Consider the following 23,754-nt stretch of genomic DNA (forward strand, 5'->3'; position numbering starts at 1 on the left):
TGAAATCAAATACCTGTTGCACTGAATTGATTGGATATTTAGGGCTGATGAGAGGAAGTATTTTTTTACATAGCATATAGTTAAACTGTGGAGTTTCTTATACTATAGGATGTTATAATGATTTTAGAGGGGGATTAATTAGGCTATCAGTGGCTACAAGAGATGGTAGCAATATAATAGCAATAGCACTTAGACTTATATACTGCTTCATAGTACTTTACAGAGTAAGCAGTTTACAGAGTCAGCATATTGCCCCGAAAAATCAGGGTCCTCGTTTTACTAACCTCAGAAGGATGGAAGATTGAGCCAACCTTCAGCCAGTCAGGATTGAACTACTGGCAGTCACAGAATTAGCCTGCAATACTGCCTTCTAGCCACTGTGCCACCACAGCTCTTTAACTAGACTTCAAGGTATGGTAGTCCTTGAGTTACAACCATAATGGAGCTTACCCATTAGGATCATAAATCAAGTCACTCATGTGACTGACTTGATTTTACAACTGTTGTTAAGCAAACCAAAGGTTTGTATAGGCTGGTTTTGCCAAAATTCAGAACTAAATGCAATTTTTTGGCAAAAATGTTGTAAAATATGGTCATATATAACAATGTAGGAGGTTGCAAATGGCTATATGAATATGGCCTGGTTGCTGAGCACATGAATTGCAGTCAGGGGGGGAGGGGTATCAGAACTTCAAATCTGGGTTGTAAGTAGTTCCAGGGAGGTCCATTGTAACTGAACAGTCGACTAAGTCAAGCACTGTTGTAGAAAAAGATGCAAAGAAGGTGAGAGAAGGAACTGGAAGTATCTATGTGCTAACTCTTAGATATATTACATTTTCTAGCCAACCTCATTAAAATTCTAGTTAACTGTCATGAAATACAGATTGAGTACATTCAGTAATGCAAGGAACATGATCTCTGATAGCTTCTAATAAAGTTCTGCTGAACAGTGGCAAATAGACTTAAGTTTTATTAGCATATGATGTCATTTGGATTTTCAATCTTAAGCTGAAAAATGCATTGAAAACTGTTTTGACTCCCTTTTTAAATATACTTTGATCATATTATTTTTGGCTTTAAAAAACCCTTCTGGTTTTTTTTTTCTTGCAGTATCCCAACACTGGAATCATCTGCTTCTAAGATCACTAAGCAACTACTCGCTCTGTTGGTTAGTTCCTGCTATGATCGTTTTATTTCATAAATATGGAAAGCAGAGGAAGTGTACCTATCCAATTCTGCAATCTACTATTAGTCTGGGCTAATAGTGGCTGTTGTTTTCCCTATCAGTCCTTGCAATCAGGCAAAATGCTTCTAGTGCATTCCCCCCCTCCGCATTATGTTACAGTATATTTAAAGAAAGCTAGTAGCATTTATTTATTTATTTGTATCCCACTTTTATTTTATAAATAACTCAAGGTGATGAACACATCTAACACTCCTTCCTCCTCCTGTCTTGACCAATAATAACTCTGGCCCAAAGTCACCCAGAGACTGGCCCAAAGTCACCCAGCTGGCTTTCATGGCTAAAGCAGGCTTTGAACTCAGTGTCTCCTGGTTTGCTTTCAAAAATTTGCTTTCAGATTTTCCAGCCTAATTTTTCAAGCATAATTTGCAACTAGATAATTATGCTTCGTTGCCTGTTCTTTCCTTTCTCTGAGTCACTTGGAAGATAACAGCAGTGATTTGTCATTGAGAGTTAGGCAGCATATAATTTTTAATAAATTATTATTAACTTTAACACGAACTTTTCTCTGCTCAAAATGTTTGAAATCAGTAATGTTAGCTTAACATCTGTATACATTTCAAAATCTAAAAACTATAACTACTTCTGTTTAGAATTAAAGGCTAAAGTTATTGCCATTCTCCTTTTCTCAGACTGATGGCAGCCATTTTGGCTGATAGAATTTGGATTTCCAGTCGCTTACTGGATAGGCAATTCCTAAAGTGGTCTCTAATCACTCTTCTCTGGATCATCCCCTGCTCTGCTTCAGTGGTCTTCAGGCATGTCTTGAACCAAAAATCCTGATGTAGATCATAACCTCCAAGTCCATCTCAAAACCATTAGCCAACATTGTTCATAATAATAATAATAATAATAATAATAATAATAATAATAATAATAATAATAAAAGCCTTACCAGAAGTAATTCAGAATGTAGAGGCAAACCAGGGGGAGTTGGCAGTGAAGGAATCTAGCAGAGATATACAACTGTTCTCATTTGGAAACAGGCACCTCTACCTCAGGAAGAACAAAACCCTCTAACTAAAGAAATAAAAGAATTGAAACAAAGAATAACTGAGCATCTAGAACAGCACAAAAACAACAGAATAAGGCTACCTGCATTGAAGCTTGTTCCAAAGAAACAGCTAGCACAAGCATTAAAAGATGCAAATATTGCAATATCAAGTATAAGCACCAATTCACTGCAAGAAACAAACCAACTAATGTACAGCACAGCTGCAGTTATAACAGAATACCTGGGATGCAAAATCAACAAAGAAGAAAAACAAACAAACAGTGCACCAGAAAAATGGAAGGTTAGACTAGAAAATAAGATCAGCAAGTTAAGATCACATGCAAGCAAGCTAGAACAGATGAAAGAAAAGAAGCTGAAGAACAAGAAGACCAAAGAATACCTAATCAAGAAATACCACTTAGAAACAAGGAAGATCAAGGAAGCACTGGAAATAATAAAGCAACAAATAACAGCTATAGCCAGGAAAATCAGTAGATATGAAGCTCGAATTGCAAACTATAGGCAGAACCTCCAATTTCAATCCAATCAGAAACGTTTCTACCAATCCATCAATGGAGAAACTGCAAGGAATCAGTCAGTACCTGACAAGGAAGAAACAGTGCAGTTCTGGAAGCAGATATGGGATAACCCAAAGAAATACAACAAGGATGCGGCTTGGTTAAAAGAGGTGGATGCAAATAAAACAGAAGTTGAAATGAAAGAACTAGTAATAACAACAAAAATGGTAGAAAAAAGAGCAAAGAAAATCAAAAATTGGTCAGCACCAGGTGAAGATGAACTGCATGGGTTTTGGTTGAAACATCTAACTGTTATACACCCACTCATTGCCAAGCAGTTCAACAATATACTACAAGGAGGAGAAATTGAAAAGTGGCTAACAACTGGGAAAACCTACCTAATAATGAAAAATCCAGCAAAAGGGGCAACACCAGGTAACTACAGGCCAATTACCTGCTTACCAACAACTTTCAAATTACTAACTGGTGTAGTAGCTGATGCAGTGCAACAGCATCTAGTTGAAAACAATCTCTTTCCACCTGAGCAGAAAGGAAACCGCCCCCATAGCAGAGGAACAAAAGATCAACTCCTAATAGACAAAATGATCTTGGAAAACTGCAAGAGAAGGAAGACCAACCTGAATGTGGCATGGATTGACTACAAAAAGGCATTTGACTCTCTGCCACATGATTGGATAATAAAGTGCCTAGAAATAACAGGAGTCAGTAGAAACATCAGAAAATTTGTGCAAAGATCGATGGCACAATGGAAGACACAGTTGCAGATCAATGGTGAGAGGCTGGGAGAGGTTAATATCAAGAGAGGAATATTTCAAGGAGATTCATTATCACCATTACTATTTGTTATTGCACTGTTTCCTCTGTCAACAATACTGAATAACTCAGGACATGGCTATCAAACATCAAAAACATCTGCCAGACTATCCCACCTCCTTTATATGGATGATCTGAAGCTGTATGGAAAAACATCATCTGAAATAGAATCGCTGCTCAACACTGTCCGTATATATAGCCAAGATATTGTAATGGAGTTTGGCTTGGACAAATGTGCCACACTTACTATCAAACAAGGAAAAATAATGAAAACTGAAGGAATCAAGATGCCCCACGAAAATAACATTAAGAGTCTGGATGAGGAAGAGTACTACAAATACTTGGGTATCCTTCAAGCTGACAACATCAAGCACACTGAAGTCAAGAAAAAGATTAGAGGTGAATACATCAAGAGAGTGAAGAAGATCTTAAAATCCAAACTCAATGGAGGAAATACCATAAAGGCAATCAACACCTGGGCAATCCCAGTCATTAGGTACACAGCTGGAATAGTGGACTGGACTCAAGCAGAACTAAAAGCAATGGATAGGCAGACCAGAAAAATAATGACAATGAATCATGCCCTTCATCCACGCAGTGACATTGATAGACTTTATCTACCAAGGCAAATAGGTGGGCGTGGAATGCTACAAGTACATCAGATGGTTGAAGAAGAAAAAATGGCTTTGGAAGAATATCTGAAGAACAATGATGAAGATGCACTGAAATTAGTATATCAGGAAGGCTTACTAACTACTGGAGAGACCAAACTGGCCTACAAGAAAGACCAAATGAAGAACAGAATAGAGGCATGGGAAGACAAAGCACTACATGGCCGATACATGAAAAAAATAGCTGGGAAAGCAGATAACAATAAAACCTGGCAATGGCTAAGAGCAGGAAAATTGAAGAAAGAGACCGAGGGACTAATTCTGGCTGCACAAGACCAAGCCTTAAGGACAAATGCATACAAAGTCAAAATTGAGAAGACAGCAACAGACAGTAAGTGCCGCCTATGCAAAGAAGCTGAAGAAACAGTGGACCACTTGGTAAGCTGTTGCAAGAAGATTGCACAAACTGATTACAAGCAGCGGCATGACAAAGTAGCAACAATGGTGCATTGGAAGATCTGCAAAAAATATCATTTGCCTGTAAGCAAAAACTGGTGGGATCATAAAATAGAGAAAGTCATAGAAAATGATAAAATTAAACTGCTCTGGGACTTCAGAATTCAAACAGACAAGCACCTGCAACATAACACCCCAGACTTAACAATTGTCGATAAGAAAGACAAAAAAGTCTGGATAGTGGATGTGGCAGTGCCTGGAGATAGCAGAATAGAAGAGAAAGAACTGGAGAAGATAACAAAATACAAAGACCTACAAATAGAAATAGAAAGACTGTGGCAAAAGCAAGCAAGGGTAGTACCAATAGTCATAGGCTCCTTGGGTGCAATCCCAAAACAACTGGAGCACCACTTGAACACCATTGGCATTGACAAATTCGCTATTAGTCAATTGCAAAAGGCAGCCTTATTAGGAACTGCTTCCATCCTGCGACGATATCTGTAATACCATCAAACATCCACATCTGCCTATCCCAGGTCCTGGGTAAGGACTCGATAGGTAGACAAAATGCCAAATCCAGTCTGAACATCTGGCTGACTGTGCGATGATCGATAATAGTAATAATATAAAATTGGAAGGGATCTTGGAGATCATCTAGTCAAACCCCCTGCTCAGGCAGGAAACCCTATACCATTTCAGACAAATGTCTGTCCAGTTTCTTCTTAAAAACGTCCAGTGTTGGAACTAAAACAAGACATTTTCAACAGTCAGTGCTGTCTAGCTCCATCTTAAGTGGCCAGCCACTATAAATCCTACAAGTTTTTGTTCCCAAAATGCTCATTTTTTAACAGTCTATCTTTCTTTCCCAGTTTAGCAGGCCCATATCTGTGAGAAAATTTGCCTATGGGAAGCTAAGCTATGTCCTATTTTCAGATTTTTTTTTTCTTATCACCAGAACAAAGTATATGCTGCATTTGATTGTCTTGTTTGTGTTTTTGTAACTGTTTCAGAAGGAGGTATGACTTCCTGTAGACTGCCCAATTAAAAAGCCTCCTCAAAACAGTTGCTAATGTGTTCTCCCAATAGGCAGGGTATTCTGTGCTACACTACAGCATTTTGGGATGTAAAAATAGAGTTGGGTATGATACATATCCTCCAAATTAGCCTGCTGTTCATTGGCAGCAGTGGAGGATGCTGTGTTATTGCTGATGCTGACTGAAGCATTCCATTTGGCCTTTGTGGAAGTGTGGGAGAAGTGATAACATCTTGTCCTTCACCTCTAGAAGCAAAGTAACTTAAACCTCATGTAATCCTTATTTGTAGTGGGCGTCCTTCTGATTCCTGTTGTACTTCCCCCACTCAAATTGGTTTTCTGATTGCATTTGTAAGACTACCGTTATAGAAAGTTTCTAATATTCAGATATCATTAATTTGCTTATCTAAACAAATATTTTCCTGCAAATAACTTTGTGAAGACCTAGCTCTCTGGGGAAGTTTCTAATGCTGGGAAAGGAAAAGAAGAGGACAACTAGCAGTTTGTGTGATAGTTGTAGGACAGTGTATGAGCTCAATTACTTTACAGATGAGTGCACTGTTAGAAGACCTAAAAGACCAGGTTAGATGCAGATCATCATGGAGAAAGTCTTATCTGGTTGCTATGAGTTGACAATTATTTGATGGCATGTAATCAGTTGCAATGAGAGCCAGGTTGGTGTAGTGGTTAAGGCCCTGGACTATAAATTGGGAAACTGAGTTCTCATCACCTTAGATAAAAAACCAACTGATTACTTTGGGCCTGGCACACACTCTCAGCCTTAAGAAAAGGGCAATGATTTCAAAAAATGATGCTAACAAAACTTGAGTGACTTGTTCAGGCAGTTGCCAGGATTTTTTTTTTTTTTTAATTATTGGTATGTGTCTGAATCTCTAGCAATAGGTGGTTCAGAGTCTGGATTTGCTGTGATGCATCAAACCAAATATTTCTGTTGGTAGCCAATTAGTTTTATTTCCAATTCTCACAAACCTTTTATATGTCACATGACAACCACTGAGGAATAATTATAGGCAATCATATAACTTCATATGAATGTTGTGTCACTTTATTAGGAAGCATGAGAAGTTGATCTCTTGATTGTTTCCTCCTGAGTGATCATTTGATCTTTTCTCAGAAAACAGAAATACCTTCCTCCTGGTTCTGAAAAATCCACTGACTGAAAGAGGAAGAAAATGCAATTCACTGGAATATAGAAATTTAACAAAGGCCACTTTCAAGAAGAGCAAAAGAAAAGGAATGGAAACTGACTAGTTATTAAGCAAAGTCTATAAGTGCAAGGATAATAGCAAATAGTGTTAAACAAGACAGTTGCTAGATGAGGACTATCTGGCGATAAAGTTAAGCTATTTTGATAACTCTTTCTTCTAAAAAGTCAACTTTAGTTTTGTTGAGAGTTGTTAATGACTTCTAACTGAAATTTAGAGGATTATTTTTTTTGTATACTGCTTTTCTATTAGCTTTAACAATTCTTCAATCTGGAAAAGGTGGGTGGGATATCAACAGTGGAAGCCATTATTAAATGAAGGTATATTTTAAGGGAAGTTCCAAATATTTCCTGAAAAAAGAATAATAGTCCCTTAGCAGAGGCTATTTTTTTCTCAAAGGGACAATTACTTTGCAGGCTACTATGCAGGCAGAAGAAGAACATCATGGCTTCAAAATCTAAGGGACTGGTTTGTTCAAAACTCGGCAGCACTTTTTCATGCGGCTGCTGGTAAAAACAGGATCGCCAACATGATCGCTAACGTCCGATAACGGATATGGCACAAGAAGAAGAAGATTCCCTAAATCAGGGGTGTCAAACTGCCGGCTGACGGGCCAGATGCGTCAAGAGGAAACTACACCCAACCCATTGCCGGCAATGGGGGAAAGGTTCTGATACATCACGTGACATTGCGAGTTTGATATATCTGCCCTAAATGATGGGCTGATCTCCACAACTGAGATGCATTAACAGCATTTATTTCCAAAAGAAGCTATATTGATCAGTTACAGGTAGATCCAAAATAATGTATATTTTGGTAAAGAAAGTAGTGAGTGAAAAATTTTTTAAAGATATGCACACATTCTAAAACCTTCTTGTTCTTTCTTCACTGTTGCAGTTCTAGAATTTACTGGCAGTGAGAGAGGACAATAAGAGGGAAATAGTGAGAAATAAGTCATTATATTTATTTAAGAAATTCACATGGTTGCCGAAATCACTCACATTGACTTGTTGCAAATTACAAGATTTACCCACTTTTGATCACTTTATGGTCGGAAGAATGGAGAAGTGGGATTGTTTATTTTGTTTATTGTTAGGTATTGCCTGAATTCTTATATTGCAGGAAACCTTGATTGACTTGATGTACTGATCAAATTTAGGCATATGTCATGCCATATAAATTATTATAAATTAATAAAGTACAGGAAACCAACCAATATTGGGGCATTAGTATAAAGTGTGAATCCTCTCCCTTGCGATGATTCTCCTAAGTATATACATTATCTGTTCAAAGCAGCATCACAGGAAATGATTACTTACTTGTGTCAATGAACTATTTTATAATAACCATGAAGTTAATTAAAAGGTTTCCCTGTCAAATTAGGCAGAAATCTTTTTTATTTTTGTTGAAAAAGTTTGAGTTGCCTATGTTTGCCTGTGAACCACTCCTTAATATCACTAATTTTCATGTGTTGCTCTTGACTAGACAAAAAGTTGAATTAAATCTTTTTGGTGCATCTATTGAGGATTATGATTCTAAATAACAGTACTTAAGTTTGTTTATATTCTCTTACTCGTTTTAAATTAAATATAATAGATGTACTTTTACTGATTTGTTGCCTGTGATTGTACTGTATGCTGCTTATGGCCTTTTAATGAAAGAATGAAATAATAATAAAAATGGTTACAATATTTTGCTTTAATAAATATGAAAACTTTAAACTGAATAAGAATCGATGTACATCAAGTCTTATTTGCTCAATAACAGGTGGCCTTAATGTATCAGATCTGGAAGGATATCCTTTTGGAAAGAGGTGGAAAAACAAAACGAAGAGATTGACTTGTTTTTCTAGCCCAATTGAGTCTCAAAGAAACCCAGCATTTGCAAATAACACTCTTAACATAGTAGAAGGAAATCCTGTCCTTTTGTGTAGGAATTGAGAAGAGAGATTGTCTTATTTACATCCTTAGCAGCTGATCTGAAAAGCAGCTGCTTAGACTTCATTAAGAGGTGTTTTTGTGCATCTTGTTTTAAGTAATGGAATACAAGATAGAGTTGGTTGGGGGCCAAATGGAAATTTGACTTGACATCACATTTGGCTAGTGTGAAAGGGCAAAAGGCTTTTACACTTACCACTTTACCATTTGCTATCCTATTCTTCCTCACTTGGGGTTGAAAATAATATTCAATCTGGTTGAATGCAGTACTCATCTGCTTTCAGATTATCCTTAAACACATTATCCATGCGCCATTTTAACACCAAATAATTAGGAAGGCATTATTTGTTCCTGAGATACGTGTTTACAACAGAGAAATACAGAAGATATTTCTATGTACAAACATATTTTCTTGGCCCCTAAAATGTGTTTACACTTGGAAGAGGCAAAGAATAATCTTGGAAAGACTTGCATGCAGTCCTTAGGAAGCTCACATGCATTACTTGCTTTCAGTGTTCTTTTTTATTTATAATTAATTCAATGTCTCTCACCCTCCCCCCTTTAAGCATGTTACTTAAGCAGTTATTTTAAAACCTTAGATTCTTCATCTGATGATCTGGACTACAGTATCAAAAATACCCGAACTTCTGGGTGAGGAATGGATTAGGGAAATGTGATTTTGATAATAGAGTTGAGAAGGGAAAGGCATTAGGAGAAATTGAATGGTAGCATTTGTTATCAGTTTTATAAATGGCCATTTTTGCATTGGGCAACTCTAGCATTCTAAATTTTTAAGTCTAGTTTTTGATCACAAAGTACCCCTAACTTCTTCCTCCATTGAATTGTAAGGACCCTATTGCTTGAAACTAAGGGTTTATAGGATAGAAGACAAAAAGAGAAAAAAGAAAGCTTTCAGTGAACAAGGAGACAAGAGAGTGTAGACTTGGACAAAGTACTTAATTCAGTTATTCTTAGCGAACTGCTAAATTAATAGTCTGTAAGCTCTTCAAAAGGGAAAAATATATACTGGTTTATGTAGTCATGCATAAGTGAAGACAATTGCTGGCATTTATCCAAAGATTATTCATAATTTAAAAGAAGCTTATAAACAAGCCAGAACTTTAGAATTGATCTTCATATGACAGACTCTCATGTGAGCAATAATTTTGTCAGGTATAGTAGTGCTTTTTATAGTGCAAATTAAAAAAAAACTCTGAAATGATATTATAGAGTCTCCTGCTTGAGCAGAAGGCAGGACTAAAAGATCTCCAAAGTCCCTGCCAGCTCTATTCTGATGCTGATGTTTATATTGTATTAATCACAGTTGTCTCACCAAATGAATGATCCAAAAATGGGCTGTAGTAATGAATTGGAAGTATCTCTAAAATAGGGTAAATGGAAATTTATATAAAGTTAATTATTTAAAATTCAACACAACTCAAATTTTAAGGAAAGCTAGGAAATAAAAAAAATTCAAAATAAGCATACCAAAGGCAAGACATTGCTATGCAAAAACCTTTTCTGGTAGTGGTCAGATGGTAAAGGGATTTTGGAGGAAAGTTTCTGATGCTGGGCTTAAAATAAGACATGCAGATATAGAAATGGGTAAGCCTTTAATCCTAAATTAGGAAAACTTTAGAATTATGATCTTGCATGTAGTTTCTTCTATTACAAGTTTGTTGGTTTGTGTCTTACTCAGCCAATGACTATTAAATTATAGTTTAGCCTGAGATCTGTACACAGTCTAAAATGTCAAGAGGCACTTTTTATTGGGTCCAGAAACACAGTAGGAACCAATGCAGTTGATAAAGCATTGGCACAAGATCATTACGGTGATACGTTGTTTAGCAGTTGCAGCTCCTACACAAAAGAGGAAGGGCATCAATAGATTTGAAGAAATTCATAAATTTGTAGAAGTTTAAGAACATTTTAATAGTTCCTTCTGCCCTAAGGTTTCCAAAATGTTCTGCAGCTCTGCTAGTAATAAAAATTTATATGATGGCAGAATGCAGTGGATGAACTGAATAACAGCATAACAGAACAACAAAGTTGGAAGGGACAATTGGAGGTCCTGTAGTCTAACCCCCTGCACAAGCAGAAGACCCTATACTGACAATTAGACAATATAATAATGTTAATCTAGATTTTTTCCTTTTCTTCACAAATATGGACATATACAGTATAGTGTATATAAATTATTTTTATAAATCATACAGTGCTCAGGGATTTAAATTCTTAGAACATTTAAAAGATTTAATCAGTCTTAATTCTCTTTTTCCCGTCCAAAGGAATAGAAAGGTGATTTCTTCCACCTCAGCTACAACTTTCTGAATTGTTTTGTGCTAGATCAGATACTATATTTTAACTGATGTTTTTCATCTTTACAAGCTATAGTTTGGTACTTTTCTCTCCCCCCCCCCCATGGATATGGTTTAGAATACCCATGGCCTGTAATCAGACTGGTATTATTAATTTCCTCTCTTATTCCTGCAGAATGTGTGGTCTAAACATGCAACATTCAGATTAAGAAAAGCAAAACAAAGGGAACTAGTTTGGTGTAAAACTGTTATCAAACTATATCAAGAAAAAAAAGCATCTTTAGTCTAAGTGGAGTGTTGGTTAAGGTCAAGGACTAGACGTGTATGGAGGTTGTATGTGCAGGCGAGTGAATATAGTAGAAGAAGCTTTGACCTGTCTTTAGCAAAAAGGAGTGTCTATACATTCTACCTCCAATCTCTCGCCCCAATATTTAGAGATCTTTCATATTAACTCTGGATAGTGTAATATTCCCCCAGACAAAAGAAAATCTGAACTTCTGGACTCTCAGTTCATTATTCTGGAGTGAGTTACAATTATAATCAGGAAGGGCTTTACACAAATCCATCAGCTACATCAGTTGTACCCATTGTACCCATTTAGAGTTCAGAAGGCACTGGTCATGGTTACTCATATCTTAATCACTTCCTGGCTGGTCTATTGCAATGTGCATGGGGCTGCCTTTGAAGAGTATTTGGAAGCTTCAGCTGGTCTAGTATGTGGTGGTATGAAGTTCTGGACACACTATAGTGTGCCAATGTAACAGCATTGCTGTTTGAACTACTAGGATCTGAATAGGCTTCTAGGTACAATTACAAGGGTTGGTTGTTAACATTAAAGATCTACTTGCGAAAGAACTACCTTACCTCTGAGACTACTTGACTGGTGATTTCTGCCTATCCTGTCAGATCTGGCAGAATGAGCATGTTCCAGGTCCCCCTTGGTGAAATAATTTCTTCATGCCTTATCCTGGCATAGAACATTCCCCCCCCCCACTCCGAGATTCAGATTTCCCCACCCTATTCGCCTTCTAGAAGGCCTTGAAAACGTGGAGCTAGTATGTTAGCCAGTGTGTGTTTATTAGAGAAATTCCTCTAGTTGCTCTTTGTTTAATTTGTTTTTAACATTTTGTTTGCCACCCGGAGTTACCTTGGTTAAGATAAGTGGCCATATACTTTTGTTTAATCAATAAATAAATGATCAGCCAAAGTAAATAAAAGTTTGATATTAGTGTTTGATAAATGAACAATACAATATACCTACAAATAAGTCTGAAGCATTCTTGACTTCAGCAGAGAGACTTGGTGCATTAGATAGACTGAAAACAGATATTCCAGTTATTTATTACACAAATTTCCAATGGTATTGATTGTGTCCACTATATTTAACAGTATATTTTATCTAGGTATAAATAATGTGTGTACCACATGTATCCAGTATTCTTTCTTTGTTTAGAAGGAAAGCAGTAATATATAAAGTGCATTCTTAGAATGTCCTGTTGCTTGAGAGGTTAGTATCCCAAAATGTAGGTTAACATGTCAAATGTGTTTTATACCAGGAATCCCCAAGCCCTGGTCCATGGAGCAGCACCGGTCCATGGCATGCCAGAAATTGGTCCACACAAAAAAGCCAAGCCCCATCCACGGGATGCAGGCAGCATGCAAAACCACACACACACCCCGGTCCCCGGAAAAACCTTTCACCACGGAACCAGTCCCCTGGTACCCAAAAGGTTGGGGGACGCTATTTTATACTGTACTAAGAAAGCATTTCATTATATAATTGTTTTTCTGCAAACTGGATCATTGTTATTTTGTTTTACAGATATGTTGTATAGTATGTTTTATTTGTGCTAAATAAGTGAAAGATATATGTAAAAAGCTTCTTATATAAGTAAAAGATAAAATTTCTCACTTTATTTGTGTTATTTTATATCACTATTTTAAAGTGTATATATGTTTCCTAGAAAATTGTATGCACAGAAGTTATTTTTTAAAGAGTACTAATTAATATTCACCTCCTATCAGTTCATATTCTTTTAAAGGCTTGCATCATTCCCACACCAGAGAAACTGGCTCTTGTCCAAAGAATAAAAACCTGTAGGGTGGAATTCAGTTCCCAGAGAAATCAATGCTATCTCATTATTGTAATCCACAGAGAACTGCAGTTGAGTTTGCTCGTAGGAATATTTATGTATGTTGGTGTTTTTCCCATTGCTTGGGCTTAATAATGGGCTAAATTATTCTTGTTTCCTCTTAATTTATTTCTACCAAGGAAGACACAAAAAGATTCATGCCACAAAATACCTGGATAATAACTTTCAGAAGGTTTTTTTTTCATGTACATTACCATACATAATCATTGTTAAAAAATAAAGATGGCTTTCTGATAATAGCCCATGATTTTAGGCCTCTGAACCTTTAACCTCTAACCTTTATTAGAGATCACTATTCCATTCTTCTGATTGTTGAACTCTGGAATACTTAACGAATCCTGCTTTTGCCAGGTCTTAGTGGAGGGTGTGGTTACCTGATCTGGATGAAGAAGGGGCATGAATAGTTAAATCCCTTTGACATGAAATGTGGAAGATTTATGTTGTGCCTTTTGGTTTAGTCACTAAACTTCAGTGAATGCTCTCTTGATCTTTATTAGATTTATTTGACTGACTTATAGATTTATTTTGATGGGCCAGGTCCCTGTGCTGTAAAGTTCAGGCTGTATTTGAAGTGATTCACCAACGTGCCTAGTTTTAATATGCCTGACTTGAATTATTTAGAGTTTCACATCTCTTCTGTGGACTCTGCTAACATGATATTTTCCGATCCTGACATTACCGAAATCTCAGGGAAGTGCTTTGGAAGATTTTGTTATATTTATTGGTTCCTTGTGCCTGATTTTCAACTTGCACCTTTTAAGCTTGCTTACTAAAAAAAAGGGCAACTAGGAGAGTGTGAGTTCTAGTCTTGACTTGGACACAAAGCCTGCTGGGTGACTTGGACCAGTTACACATTCTCAGCCCCAGAAAGAAGACAAAGGAAAGCCCTTTCTGAAAATCTTGCGAAGAAAACTACAGTTCAGGCAGTCACCTGGAGTCAAGACTAACTCAAAGGCACATAGATACACAAAGAAACAAACCTAAGAAATCAGCTCTGTTCAATGGAAGTCTAATACAAAAGAGACCTCTGTATCATTAAAATATTTTTTTTCTCTTAGCCCTCCTCCTCTATCCAGATTTCACGTTTTGTTATTAAAATGGATAGTTCTATTTTGTCTTCTCTAGATGGCCAAGACTATGGAACAAGAAATTTTGCTTTCTGCCTTTTAGATTAAACAGAGTTACCGGTTGAAAGAAACCAGTACATTTTTAACAGTTTTGGCAGTCAAATATTCTTTTCAACATTGGATCTGATTCGTAGAAGAAAGCTTACACTCTGAAGTCTGGATTTACTATAAGAAGCATCTTGGAGCATCTTTAGACTCTTCAGAAACTCACACAGACTCAAATCAATTGGTATATTATTCCTATTTTAACTTTTATATCACTTATGTCCCTAGCTTGCCAATTAAGCAGTCTGATGCTTTTTCACAAAGTCAGGAATATATCATCCCCCGACCTGCCTCTTGTCTCTATCTTGCATCTGGAAAATATTGTCCTCATCATCATTTCACTTTCTTCATTCTTCATTAAGCCCCACCCCCAAAATAAGCCCCAGTTAAGAGCGTCAGCCAGAAGGATGCATTCAGTATCATATTTCCCCAAATATAAGTCCTAACTGGAAAATAAGCCCTAATGCACCTTTGGAGCAAAAATTAATATAATTTTTATTTTTGGGGAAAGATGATAGCAGCAACAAAATCTTTATATTGGATGAATTCTCTTCAGGCATCCTCCCAATTCACTCTTTCCCTTTTTTCTGGAAGTGGTCAAAATTGTACCAAAACAATTTTCCTTGTTGCCTGAGAAAAAAGAGATTGAATTCTGCTATACCAGCAAGGTAGACAGACATTTTAGAATGTTTCCCTTCCACTTAGGAACTTTTTGGTGCCCTCATAACCAAGCAGAGATCAAGAGTGTTGATGCTAGTGGACCTGCTAATAGTTCATGTAACAATGTCCTTTTCTTATCATCGGAATGCAGGAAATGGGACTCAGCATGCCAGTTACTTCATCTCAGGTAGTGATGCCAAAGTCACAGTGTCTTTTTGTTGTATGCCGTCCAGAGTCACTTGATTGGGACCCACCTTCCCCAGTCTCTTAGTTCTTACATTTTCTACATTTTTACATTTTCTAAATCATACCACTTCATCCAGGAATAGCTGGGTCATCTGATCCCATCTGTGATTGTCAGGGATGGGAGATGGTGTGTGGTTTGCTATCAATTTTCTGCTATCTGTATGTCCCTCTTAAGAAATTGGAGGCCAAATATATTGGTTTCTTCATTGTACCAGCTTAAATTCACTCATTTTCCTTTTGCTTAAAACTTCCAGGTATGATGAAAATACTGTTGGTTTCCCCTCATTCTGTCCTTGGATGCTATTTGTGGCATTTGAAGTCCCCTGTCCTACGTTCTCCAGTTTCATTTGATGAGGAGGAGAAATTTGATGCAGAATCTATTTTGAATTCCTGATGCAGAAGTGGCATATTGGAATACTTCCTGATTGTGTTCATTTGTTCTTTTTTGTAAAGAACTCTATTAGAAAAGAATGTACAAAAAAACCTTTTTTAAACAATTGTGTGGGTTTTTTTTAAAAAAAAAATACCGTACGTATCCTGGAAAGCAGCAGAAAGTGACCATATGCCCATATTCTTCACTAATTATGTTTGCCATGCTCACACAGAATTTGGATGCCAATATCAAATGTGGTGCAGTCAAGGTATGTTATTTCCTCACTGCAAACAGATAGTAATCACTGGAACAAGTCATACTAGGATGAGTATGACTCACTTTACCTGAAAGATGCACACTAGAGGAGACTCCATGTGCTGACCCATGTTCTTTTCAGTCCATGAGCAACCAGTATGCAAGGCTTAGACTGGAGGTTACATCACATGCTGGCAATCTTTTTCACTATCTGAACAATGATATGTGAGGGTCACAGGTTACTTTGATTTGGCTGGTTCCTTAGGAAAGTGTTTACTTTGACATTGCTGATTCATTGTTTCACTCCATGTTGGTTCTGTTGTTCGTTTTTCATAAAATCATGGAATTGGTATGGAATATTCTGAGTGCAGTATCCACTAGAGCAGGGGTGTCAAACTGCCGGCCCGTGGGCCGGTTTCATCCTACCGAAGCCGCGCCCACCCCATTGCCAGCAACGAAAAAGAGTCGTGATATGTCGTGACACATCATATGACGTGGCGAGTTTGACTCCCGTGCACTAGAGCATCTATGATAGATGTTCTTTTGGCTTCTGTTTGAAGATTTCTTGGTTTCCAGAGCCTTAATCATCTTGCAGTTCTCCTTTGAACTTCTAGTATGTCACTGTCTTTTTTGATTGCCTGGCATTGGACATAATACTACATATGGCATCTGACTAAAGAAAAATAGGGAGAAACAGTTGCTTCTTGTGATGTAGACTTGTTGGTCATTTTAGTGTACCCCAAGAAAGCATTTGTTTTTTTAGCAGTTGTATCCCATTGCTGGCTGACAAGGACATTTAGTTCTTTTCCATGTACCATACTATATTGCCAAGCCAGGACTCTCCATTCTATAATTGCTTCATTTTTTCCTGCTGAAATGAGGAACTTTACATTTCTCCCACCCTATTTGTTTCAAGTTCACTGTTTAAATATATTTAGACTTTTTTTAAATTCCCTCTTTCATGCAAGAATATAAACTGAAATTATTCCCTCATGATGTTGTACTTACAGTTACTCAACCTATAGACCCTTTCATATAGTTAATGAAGTATATATAAGAATATGGCTTTATGTCAGGCTATTGGATTAGTAAAGAAAAACTGTAAATGCTGTCATGCACTTTGATGGGAAGAAAAACAATGCTAGAATAAAAAAAATAATCTTCAATACTGCTATAAAGAAGGTCAACTATTTAGGACTTTACTTCACAAAAAAATAATTATTTACCACATTGGATTGAGAATTATTTACCAAACTGGGAAGGTAGCAGTTATTTCTAGGTAGAAAAAAAATTATCTGAATTTGTCTTGGTTAGGAAAAATTGCATCAGTTAAACTTGCATTCTGTCAAGACTCTGTTTTCTTTCCTGTATGATTCCAGACATGGATCACAAAATGGAGTATACTTCCTTGTTCTGTTGCTCATACTGAAGGACTAGGGTTCCAGATGATTTGTACAAATATCTTTAAGTTGGAGCCATTAATGTGCTGCCTTTTTTGCAGTCATTCAACTATTTCTGAGTCCATCTGATAGTAGTATTAGCTATCTCATAATTTATTTTTCTATTGAAGAGCATATAATGTGTGACTTTCTTGAAGAGATGTTGTAGATAGCAATAGGAATAGCACTTAGACTTATATACTGCTTCACAGTGCTTTACAGACCTTTCTCAGCAGTTTACAGAGTCGGCATATTGCCCCCAACAGTCTGGATTCTCATTTTACCAACCTTGGAAGGATGGAAGCCTGAGTCAACCTTGAGCCAATGAGACCCAAACTGCTGGCGGCCGGGAGTCGGTAGAAGTAACCTGCAGTACTGCATTCTAATCAGAGTGTATTTTAAAATGTGATTTACTTTTGCTGATTGATCCCTGGAGGCTTTTAAGAAGAGACTGGTCAGCAGCTTGTCTGGAACAATATAGTCCAGTGGTGGCGAACCTATGGCACAAGTGCCAGAGGCGGCACTTGGAGCCCTCTCTGTGGGCACACATGCCGTTGCCCCAGCCTTGCCTCCCCCACAACCCCCTCCTCTCCAGCAGCCCCCCTGAAGGAGAGTCGCCCTTGAGCGTGGCCCACATGGAGCAGCGCAGCCAAGGACATGGCAGCCAGGCAGCATAGACAAGACTCTGCTCTCACACCCCATCATGCAGTTGATGCTGCAGGGCGTGGGCAGAGGGTGTGGCCGCTATAGAGCTGCTGGGCTGCCTGGGCAATCTGCGGTGGGCCCTGGAGGCAGTGAGTGGTCCTATGGGTAGGCGGGGTGGGGGAGGGGGGGTAGAGTGGGGACAGGGCAGGGGATGGAGTAGGGGTGGGGCCAGTTTTGGGGCACTCAGTCTCTAAAAGGTTTGCCATCACTGGTATAGATTCTTGCTTGAGCAGGGGGTTGGACTAGAAGATCTCCAAGGTCCCTTCCAACTCTGTTACTTTGTTATCTGAATGCACTCTGTTTATGTTTAGGTATGCATTTGAGTTAAAGAGATGCCAATAGGGTGCAACATAATGCCTTCTCAGCAGCTCTAACTCAAATGTGAATTTTCCTGAGGTTGTGCAGCTGCTTTGTGAAGCTAAGAAACAATTGCATAAAGAGGTGCCAATAGGCACCTTTTGGCTTCAGATCCAAAGCAGCATGCATCCCTGCTTGAAAGGTTCTGGTTGGATGAAAGGAGCTGATCATCTTGGTTGTATGCTAATTTGGGGGGATGGGTGAGAGGAGGAAACAAGAAAAACAAGTTTGACACTCAGTTTATGGGAGAGGAGAAGAGATGGGCAAGGAACAGGATAGAGATTGAGCCATTCAAAAGCAAGAAGGGATGGTGGTGTTTTGAAATACCCCTTTCCTAAATTAATAGTAGGAATTCCCATATGCGTGGCATTTTGTTTAATTTGCAGTGATAGTCCTATGTATGTTAGTGTTAAATTTAGTCTGTATCCCATGTTTGATGTTAGATCCTACATTGAAGACTATGGCCATATGCCAAAGGTGCCCTGTCCTTGTGCAAGAGATTTTCAGGTCATTTTCAATATTCCAAAAATATTAGATGAACTTATGAGAATAAGTTTAGAGTAATTAGAACCGTTTTTAACCAAACGATAATTAAACTTTTGATAGGTTTCTATGTATGCTTGCCAGTTTCAGTTGTCATAAGTTGCATGTGTTAATGGGCTATTACAAGTCAAAATTGTGTATTTCCCATCGTGCATTGCTTTTCACTGATGACAATGTGCAATGACTATTTGCTATCTATTGTACAGAGCAATTGTTACAGACAGACAGATCTGCACATGGATTAGAGAACAAACGATAGTATATAATATCATCAAGAGAGTAAAAGAATTGAAATGGAAATGGGCTGGTCCTATAGCAAGAAGAAATGATGGCAAGTGGACCAGGGCAGTCATAGAATGGATCCCACTTGATAGAAAGCGTCCATGAAAGAGACCTGAAACAAGATGGATTGATGACATCAGCAAGTATTGAGGATCCAATTGGCAAAAGAAAGCTCAGGAGCACATTGGTTTGAAACATGCAGAAGAGGCCTTCGGATAGACAACGGCAAAAATGATTACACACACACACACACACACACACACACAGACAGACAGACAGACTGACTGGACTACATTTAAGACATTTGTGGAAATGAAAAGGGACAAGTTTATCTGCCTTTTGAGAGGTTATTGAACTATGGGAAGGTCCATGCCTTCTTGACAGAAAACATACTAGGAGAGGATAATAATACCTAGCCTACTAAATGCCAGATGTTCTCTATAGGACTGGCTCTACTGATATGACTGTATTTCAATTGACATTAAATATTATACTTTTCAGCGCGGCACTCAGTGCTCTAATCCATAATTATCAAAGATCAAATGATGACTGTGTGAACTGCTTGTTATTCAGTTAATTCTTATAAATAACACCCTGTCCTGAAAAACAATACTTTAATTCAGCATTCTCCCTCTTTAATGTTCTCTAGATGTATACACTTCAAATTGTAGCATTCTCACCAGGGGTTAGGGAAAATAGATGTTTCATATTAAATGCGGTTCATGGTAGTACTAAAAAAATCACTTAAAATATATCGTGTCTTTTTGATCTTCCTTTAGCTTATATTGCTCTAAATTGGCAGCTGCCTGTTGTGTTGAGAATGCATCACCTCTAATACCTAAATAGCTTAACCATCATATCTGGATAACAGAATATTAGGTTGGGCAGCTTTTCTAATGTTCTTATATGAATTTGTTGAGGATTTAAATTGCAACTTGTATTATATTCAGTTCTCTATACATTGTTTGTTAGGATTAACTTCCATCAATGATTTCAATTGATATCTCCCTGCAATTAGTCTAAGGTAGTGCAGTCCAGCTGACTGAATGGAGAAACTTTGCAAATAATCTTTAGAACAGCGGTTCTCAACCTGTGGGTCGCGATCCCATTTGGGGTCTAACAACTATTTCACGGGGGTCGCCAAACAACGCAGTCCGCCATTTTTTCTCCCCTTTTCCTTAGCTGTGCTACTCCCTCTTATTCTATTGGCTTTTGAAAGCCAATAGAATAGACTCTATTCAAGAGACTCTATTCTATTTGTGTTCGAAAGCCAATAGAATCTATTGGCTTTCGAAAACCAATAGAATAGACTCTATTCTTGGCCAGCGCAGGGGGCAGCACCACGCATGTGCGGCGCTCCTGGGCCAAGGTGGTTGCTGGGCAATGGCCCGCGTGCAGCTGCGGGAGAGGAGATGGAGCGTACGTGTCTCCTCCTGCCCCACCCTCAGGGAAATACAGGTAGTCCTCGACTTAACGACTGCATGGTTGGGGTCGCGGCATTAGGAAGGTTGAGAACCACTGCTTTAGAATGACAGCAAGCCTTTTGATCTGATATACTGTACTGGTTTCTCTTTTGAGGGAGTTTCTTTCTACATAGGAACATTCAGAAGCGCTATTTCTGAGAGAAACCAGAAGTTTTATTATTTGTTGTAGTGTTAGGGCTCAGCTATAACTTTGCCGTAGATGCCAACCATATCTATTTTTATCTTTATTTCTGTGCATTAAGGAACTCTGCAGCATGGTTTTTGAAGATCTTCTGTCATGGCAGTGAACCCTAGAAACATACCTTGGCCTATTAAATAATAAGATTATTTATATTTTTTTATATTACTTCCCTCCCATGTAAAGACCAAAATTTAACTGTCTGCCAACTTTTGCCAGGGCATTTTATGATTATTCTTCCAACTACAGTCTGGTTTGGGCAGGTATTTCTGGTTTTGTGTCTAATTAGCTGATGGGAGATAAGTGTGGAGCAGGCAGACACTCTGGATCCAAACTGCCTGGCCTGACACCAGAACAAGTCCCGTCTTTCCACCTTCAGTTTCACATACGAGACAGGTATCCTTTGCATTTCAAGCACAAGACAGTTGACGACAATTCTTGAATGAGTGCCTGGCTGCATACTTGAAGTCTTGGGTATGTTGGCTAGATTTTATCTCTCTGTTCTCACTGGGTGTATATCAGGGTAAGAGCAAAGGAGGAGGATCTACTACCCAATTAGCAGCATTCCTGAGGAATGAGTGGGAGGTGCATTTGTGTTCAGAGCTGTCTCTTGTGGAACAATCCAAACTTCTCGGCATAGGTTCTTCTGTTCCTGGATATTTTGAGGACACGGATGATTTGATAGGAGCCTTTCTTGGCAGCAACACACTATCTGGGCTATAAATGAAGAAAATGGATAAATTTGGAAAGCATGGCAGATATGGATTTGTTAGAACTCGATTTCCTAGACCCCAGATCATCTTGCAGCCAGTCCTATCCTCTGGACACACAGAAATTTGCAGGTACGGTTTGCGTTAACTTGTGTTACTTCCTCTTGAATTTACACCAGCACAGAAATGGCATAAAGTAGAGCAGTAGCATAAAATTCTGAAATTCAGGTAAAATGACAAAACAGCAAATTAAAAATGGCAGAAAGCTTACTTTCTTGTCAGATAGCCAGCATTAATTGACTTCACATGGCAATGGGATAGGGGACAAGTAGCAAGCTGTGTATGGATGTAAAAGAAGATAGAAATAATTTTTAACATGCAAAGTGGCTTACCAAAGCTTAGAAGCTTGTAATTGGAAGTACATCTTCATTTAATACCAGAACTGAATAGAGAAACTATATGTGTCAATATTGTACTCCATATATAAGTGGCATGTATTAGTTTTGTTAGTTGGTTATAGCTGCAATATGCCTATTGAATAGTTCCAAATATTTGTGTTTTAGCGTAATGGTTTAGTATAATGATGTTTAGTGGCTTTTTGGTGCTGACCTTACAGTATTATAGTAATGGATCAACTACTTATATGCCATATAATCTAACACAGATGGATTTTTCCCTTAGCTTCCCTCAAATAAATCTTTTCTAGATTTATACCTTATTTATAACAGTACTTGTTCTATAACTAATACTGCAAAGTCTCTCTTTTACTGTTGTAAAGGTCTTACCTTCTTTTTGTGTAAATCAAAAATTGGTACTCTTATTATTAATTTTGAAAGAAATGCAGATAAATCAGCCTGTTTTAAGTTGTTCTTGCAGGTTTTTTACAAGTGTAGAAATTGTATTTAGGTTATGAATCATATGTTATAGATTTGTAGGCATAATTAATTGAGCCTGTGACTACTTGACACTCACAAAATGTGATGGAAAATATACTGACACTTCAATTACTCATTCAAGTGATCACTTGTTCAATTAGTGTTATAGCAACCACAGCAGGTAAATTGGATTGTCATCAGTCATAAGTCATCAGTATAATTTCAGTGCCATTCTTCCCCCCCCCCAAAAAAATCAGAAGGAGATGGTTGTTGATCCAGGTTCTTTTGGAATGTTTATTTGGTTTCTTATTCTTTAGGCTAAGTGCCAGCTGTGCTGTGATTTCTCTAAGCTCAGAAACTGACTTGGTGACATTCCACAAGATGACCAAACTTTGTGCAGAAACTATTTGTGCATTTTCAGCTATTGTCAGTCTTCTGCAGTTTTGTTTAAAGACAAACCTTAAATATTGCTCCTTCTCTCTGTGTATTTGGCCCTGAAATTAATCCATCTCTAAATCTTATTTCAACTAAGGTTCTGATGGTTGATATATCACTGAATTGCAGATTGCTTTTGTTTGCCAAACTATCTCATTTCTCAGTTGGGTTCTGGGTAGGGGGAAGAAAGATTGCAAGGATTTTTAGGTATGTTTTTCATTTCCATTTCTTAAGCTTGCAACTTAAAGTTAATTGTTTAGTACATTTTTCTTGGCTTTAAGTACTTTTTTCTTGGCTTTTGTTCTGGTAGGATTGGTCCATATTTTATTCTTCCACTGTTTGCAACACATTTTATTACTTACTGAACTAGAATGTTATATAATATAATCCAAAGACATGAAAGAATAAAAGCCTATTTGCCTGGTGCTGCAAAGAGGACAAATGTTGTATGCATCACTGGAGGGAGCATTCTGCAGCTGGAATGTAGTGAACATTAACTCAGAAGACCTCTCCTGGAGAACTACTGGCTGTGGTGGTCTCCCATGGAGAATGAGACACGCAGACAGGTATCTCGGGATGAGAGCCCAGAGCTGACTCCAGCACCCTCTTTTATTGTTACTAAGGTTTTTACATCACACAGCATAATCAAAAGACGTATATAGGGGTGGTTACAATGTATCAAATAACAGACACTCTCCAGATACAAGGCTACTGCAG

The 23,754-nt window shown here is 37.8% G+C and overlaps 1 protein-coding gene across 2 annotated transcripts in view; it reads left to right on the top strand.

The window, feature by feature from the left end:
* The window catches only part of ARHGAP40 (Rho GTPase activating protein 40), a 72,766-nt gene that overhangs the window by 5,135 nt on the left and 43,877 nt on the right, over positions 1-23,754 (top strand). Inside the window, exon 1 of one of the 2 annotated variants that reach the window (XM_039323669.1) lies at positions 21,472-21,859. The exons of the other annotated variant lie outside the window; for it this stretch is intronic. Coding sequence (XP_039179603.1) covers positions 21,741-21,859 — 119 coding nt within the window. The 5' untranslated portion in view covers positions 21,472-21,740. Of the gene's footprint in view, positions 1-21,471; positions 21,860-23,754 lie in introns of those variants that run through there. 2 annotated transcript variants of the gene reach the window in all.

This window comes from Crotalus tigris, unplaced genomic scaffold (genome assembly GCF_016545835.1).
Source record: "Crotalus tigris isolate CLP2741 ecotype Arizona unplaced genomic scaffold, ASM1654583v1 scf7180000024281.4978605, whole genome shotgun sequence".
Taxonomy (NCBI): Eukaryota; Metazoa; Chordata; class Lepidosauria; order Squamata; family Viperidae; genus Crotalus; species Crotalus tigris.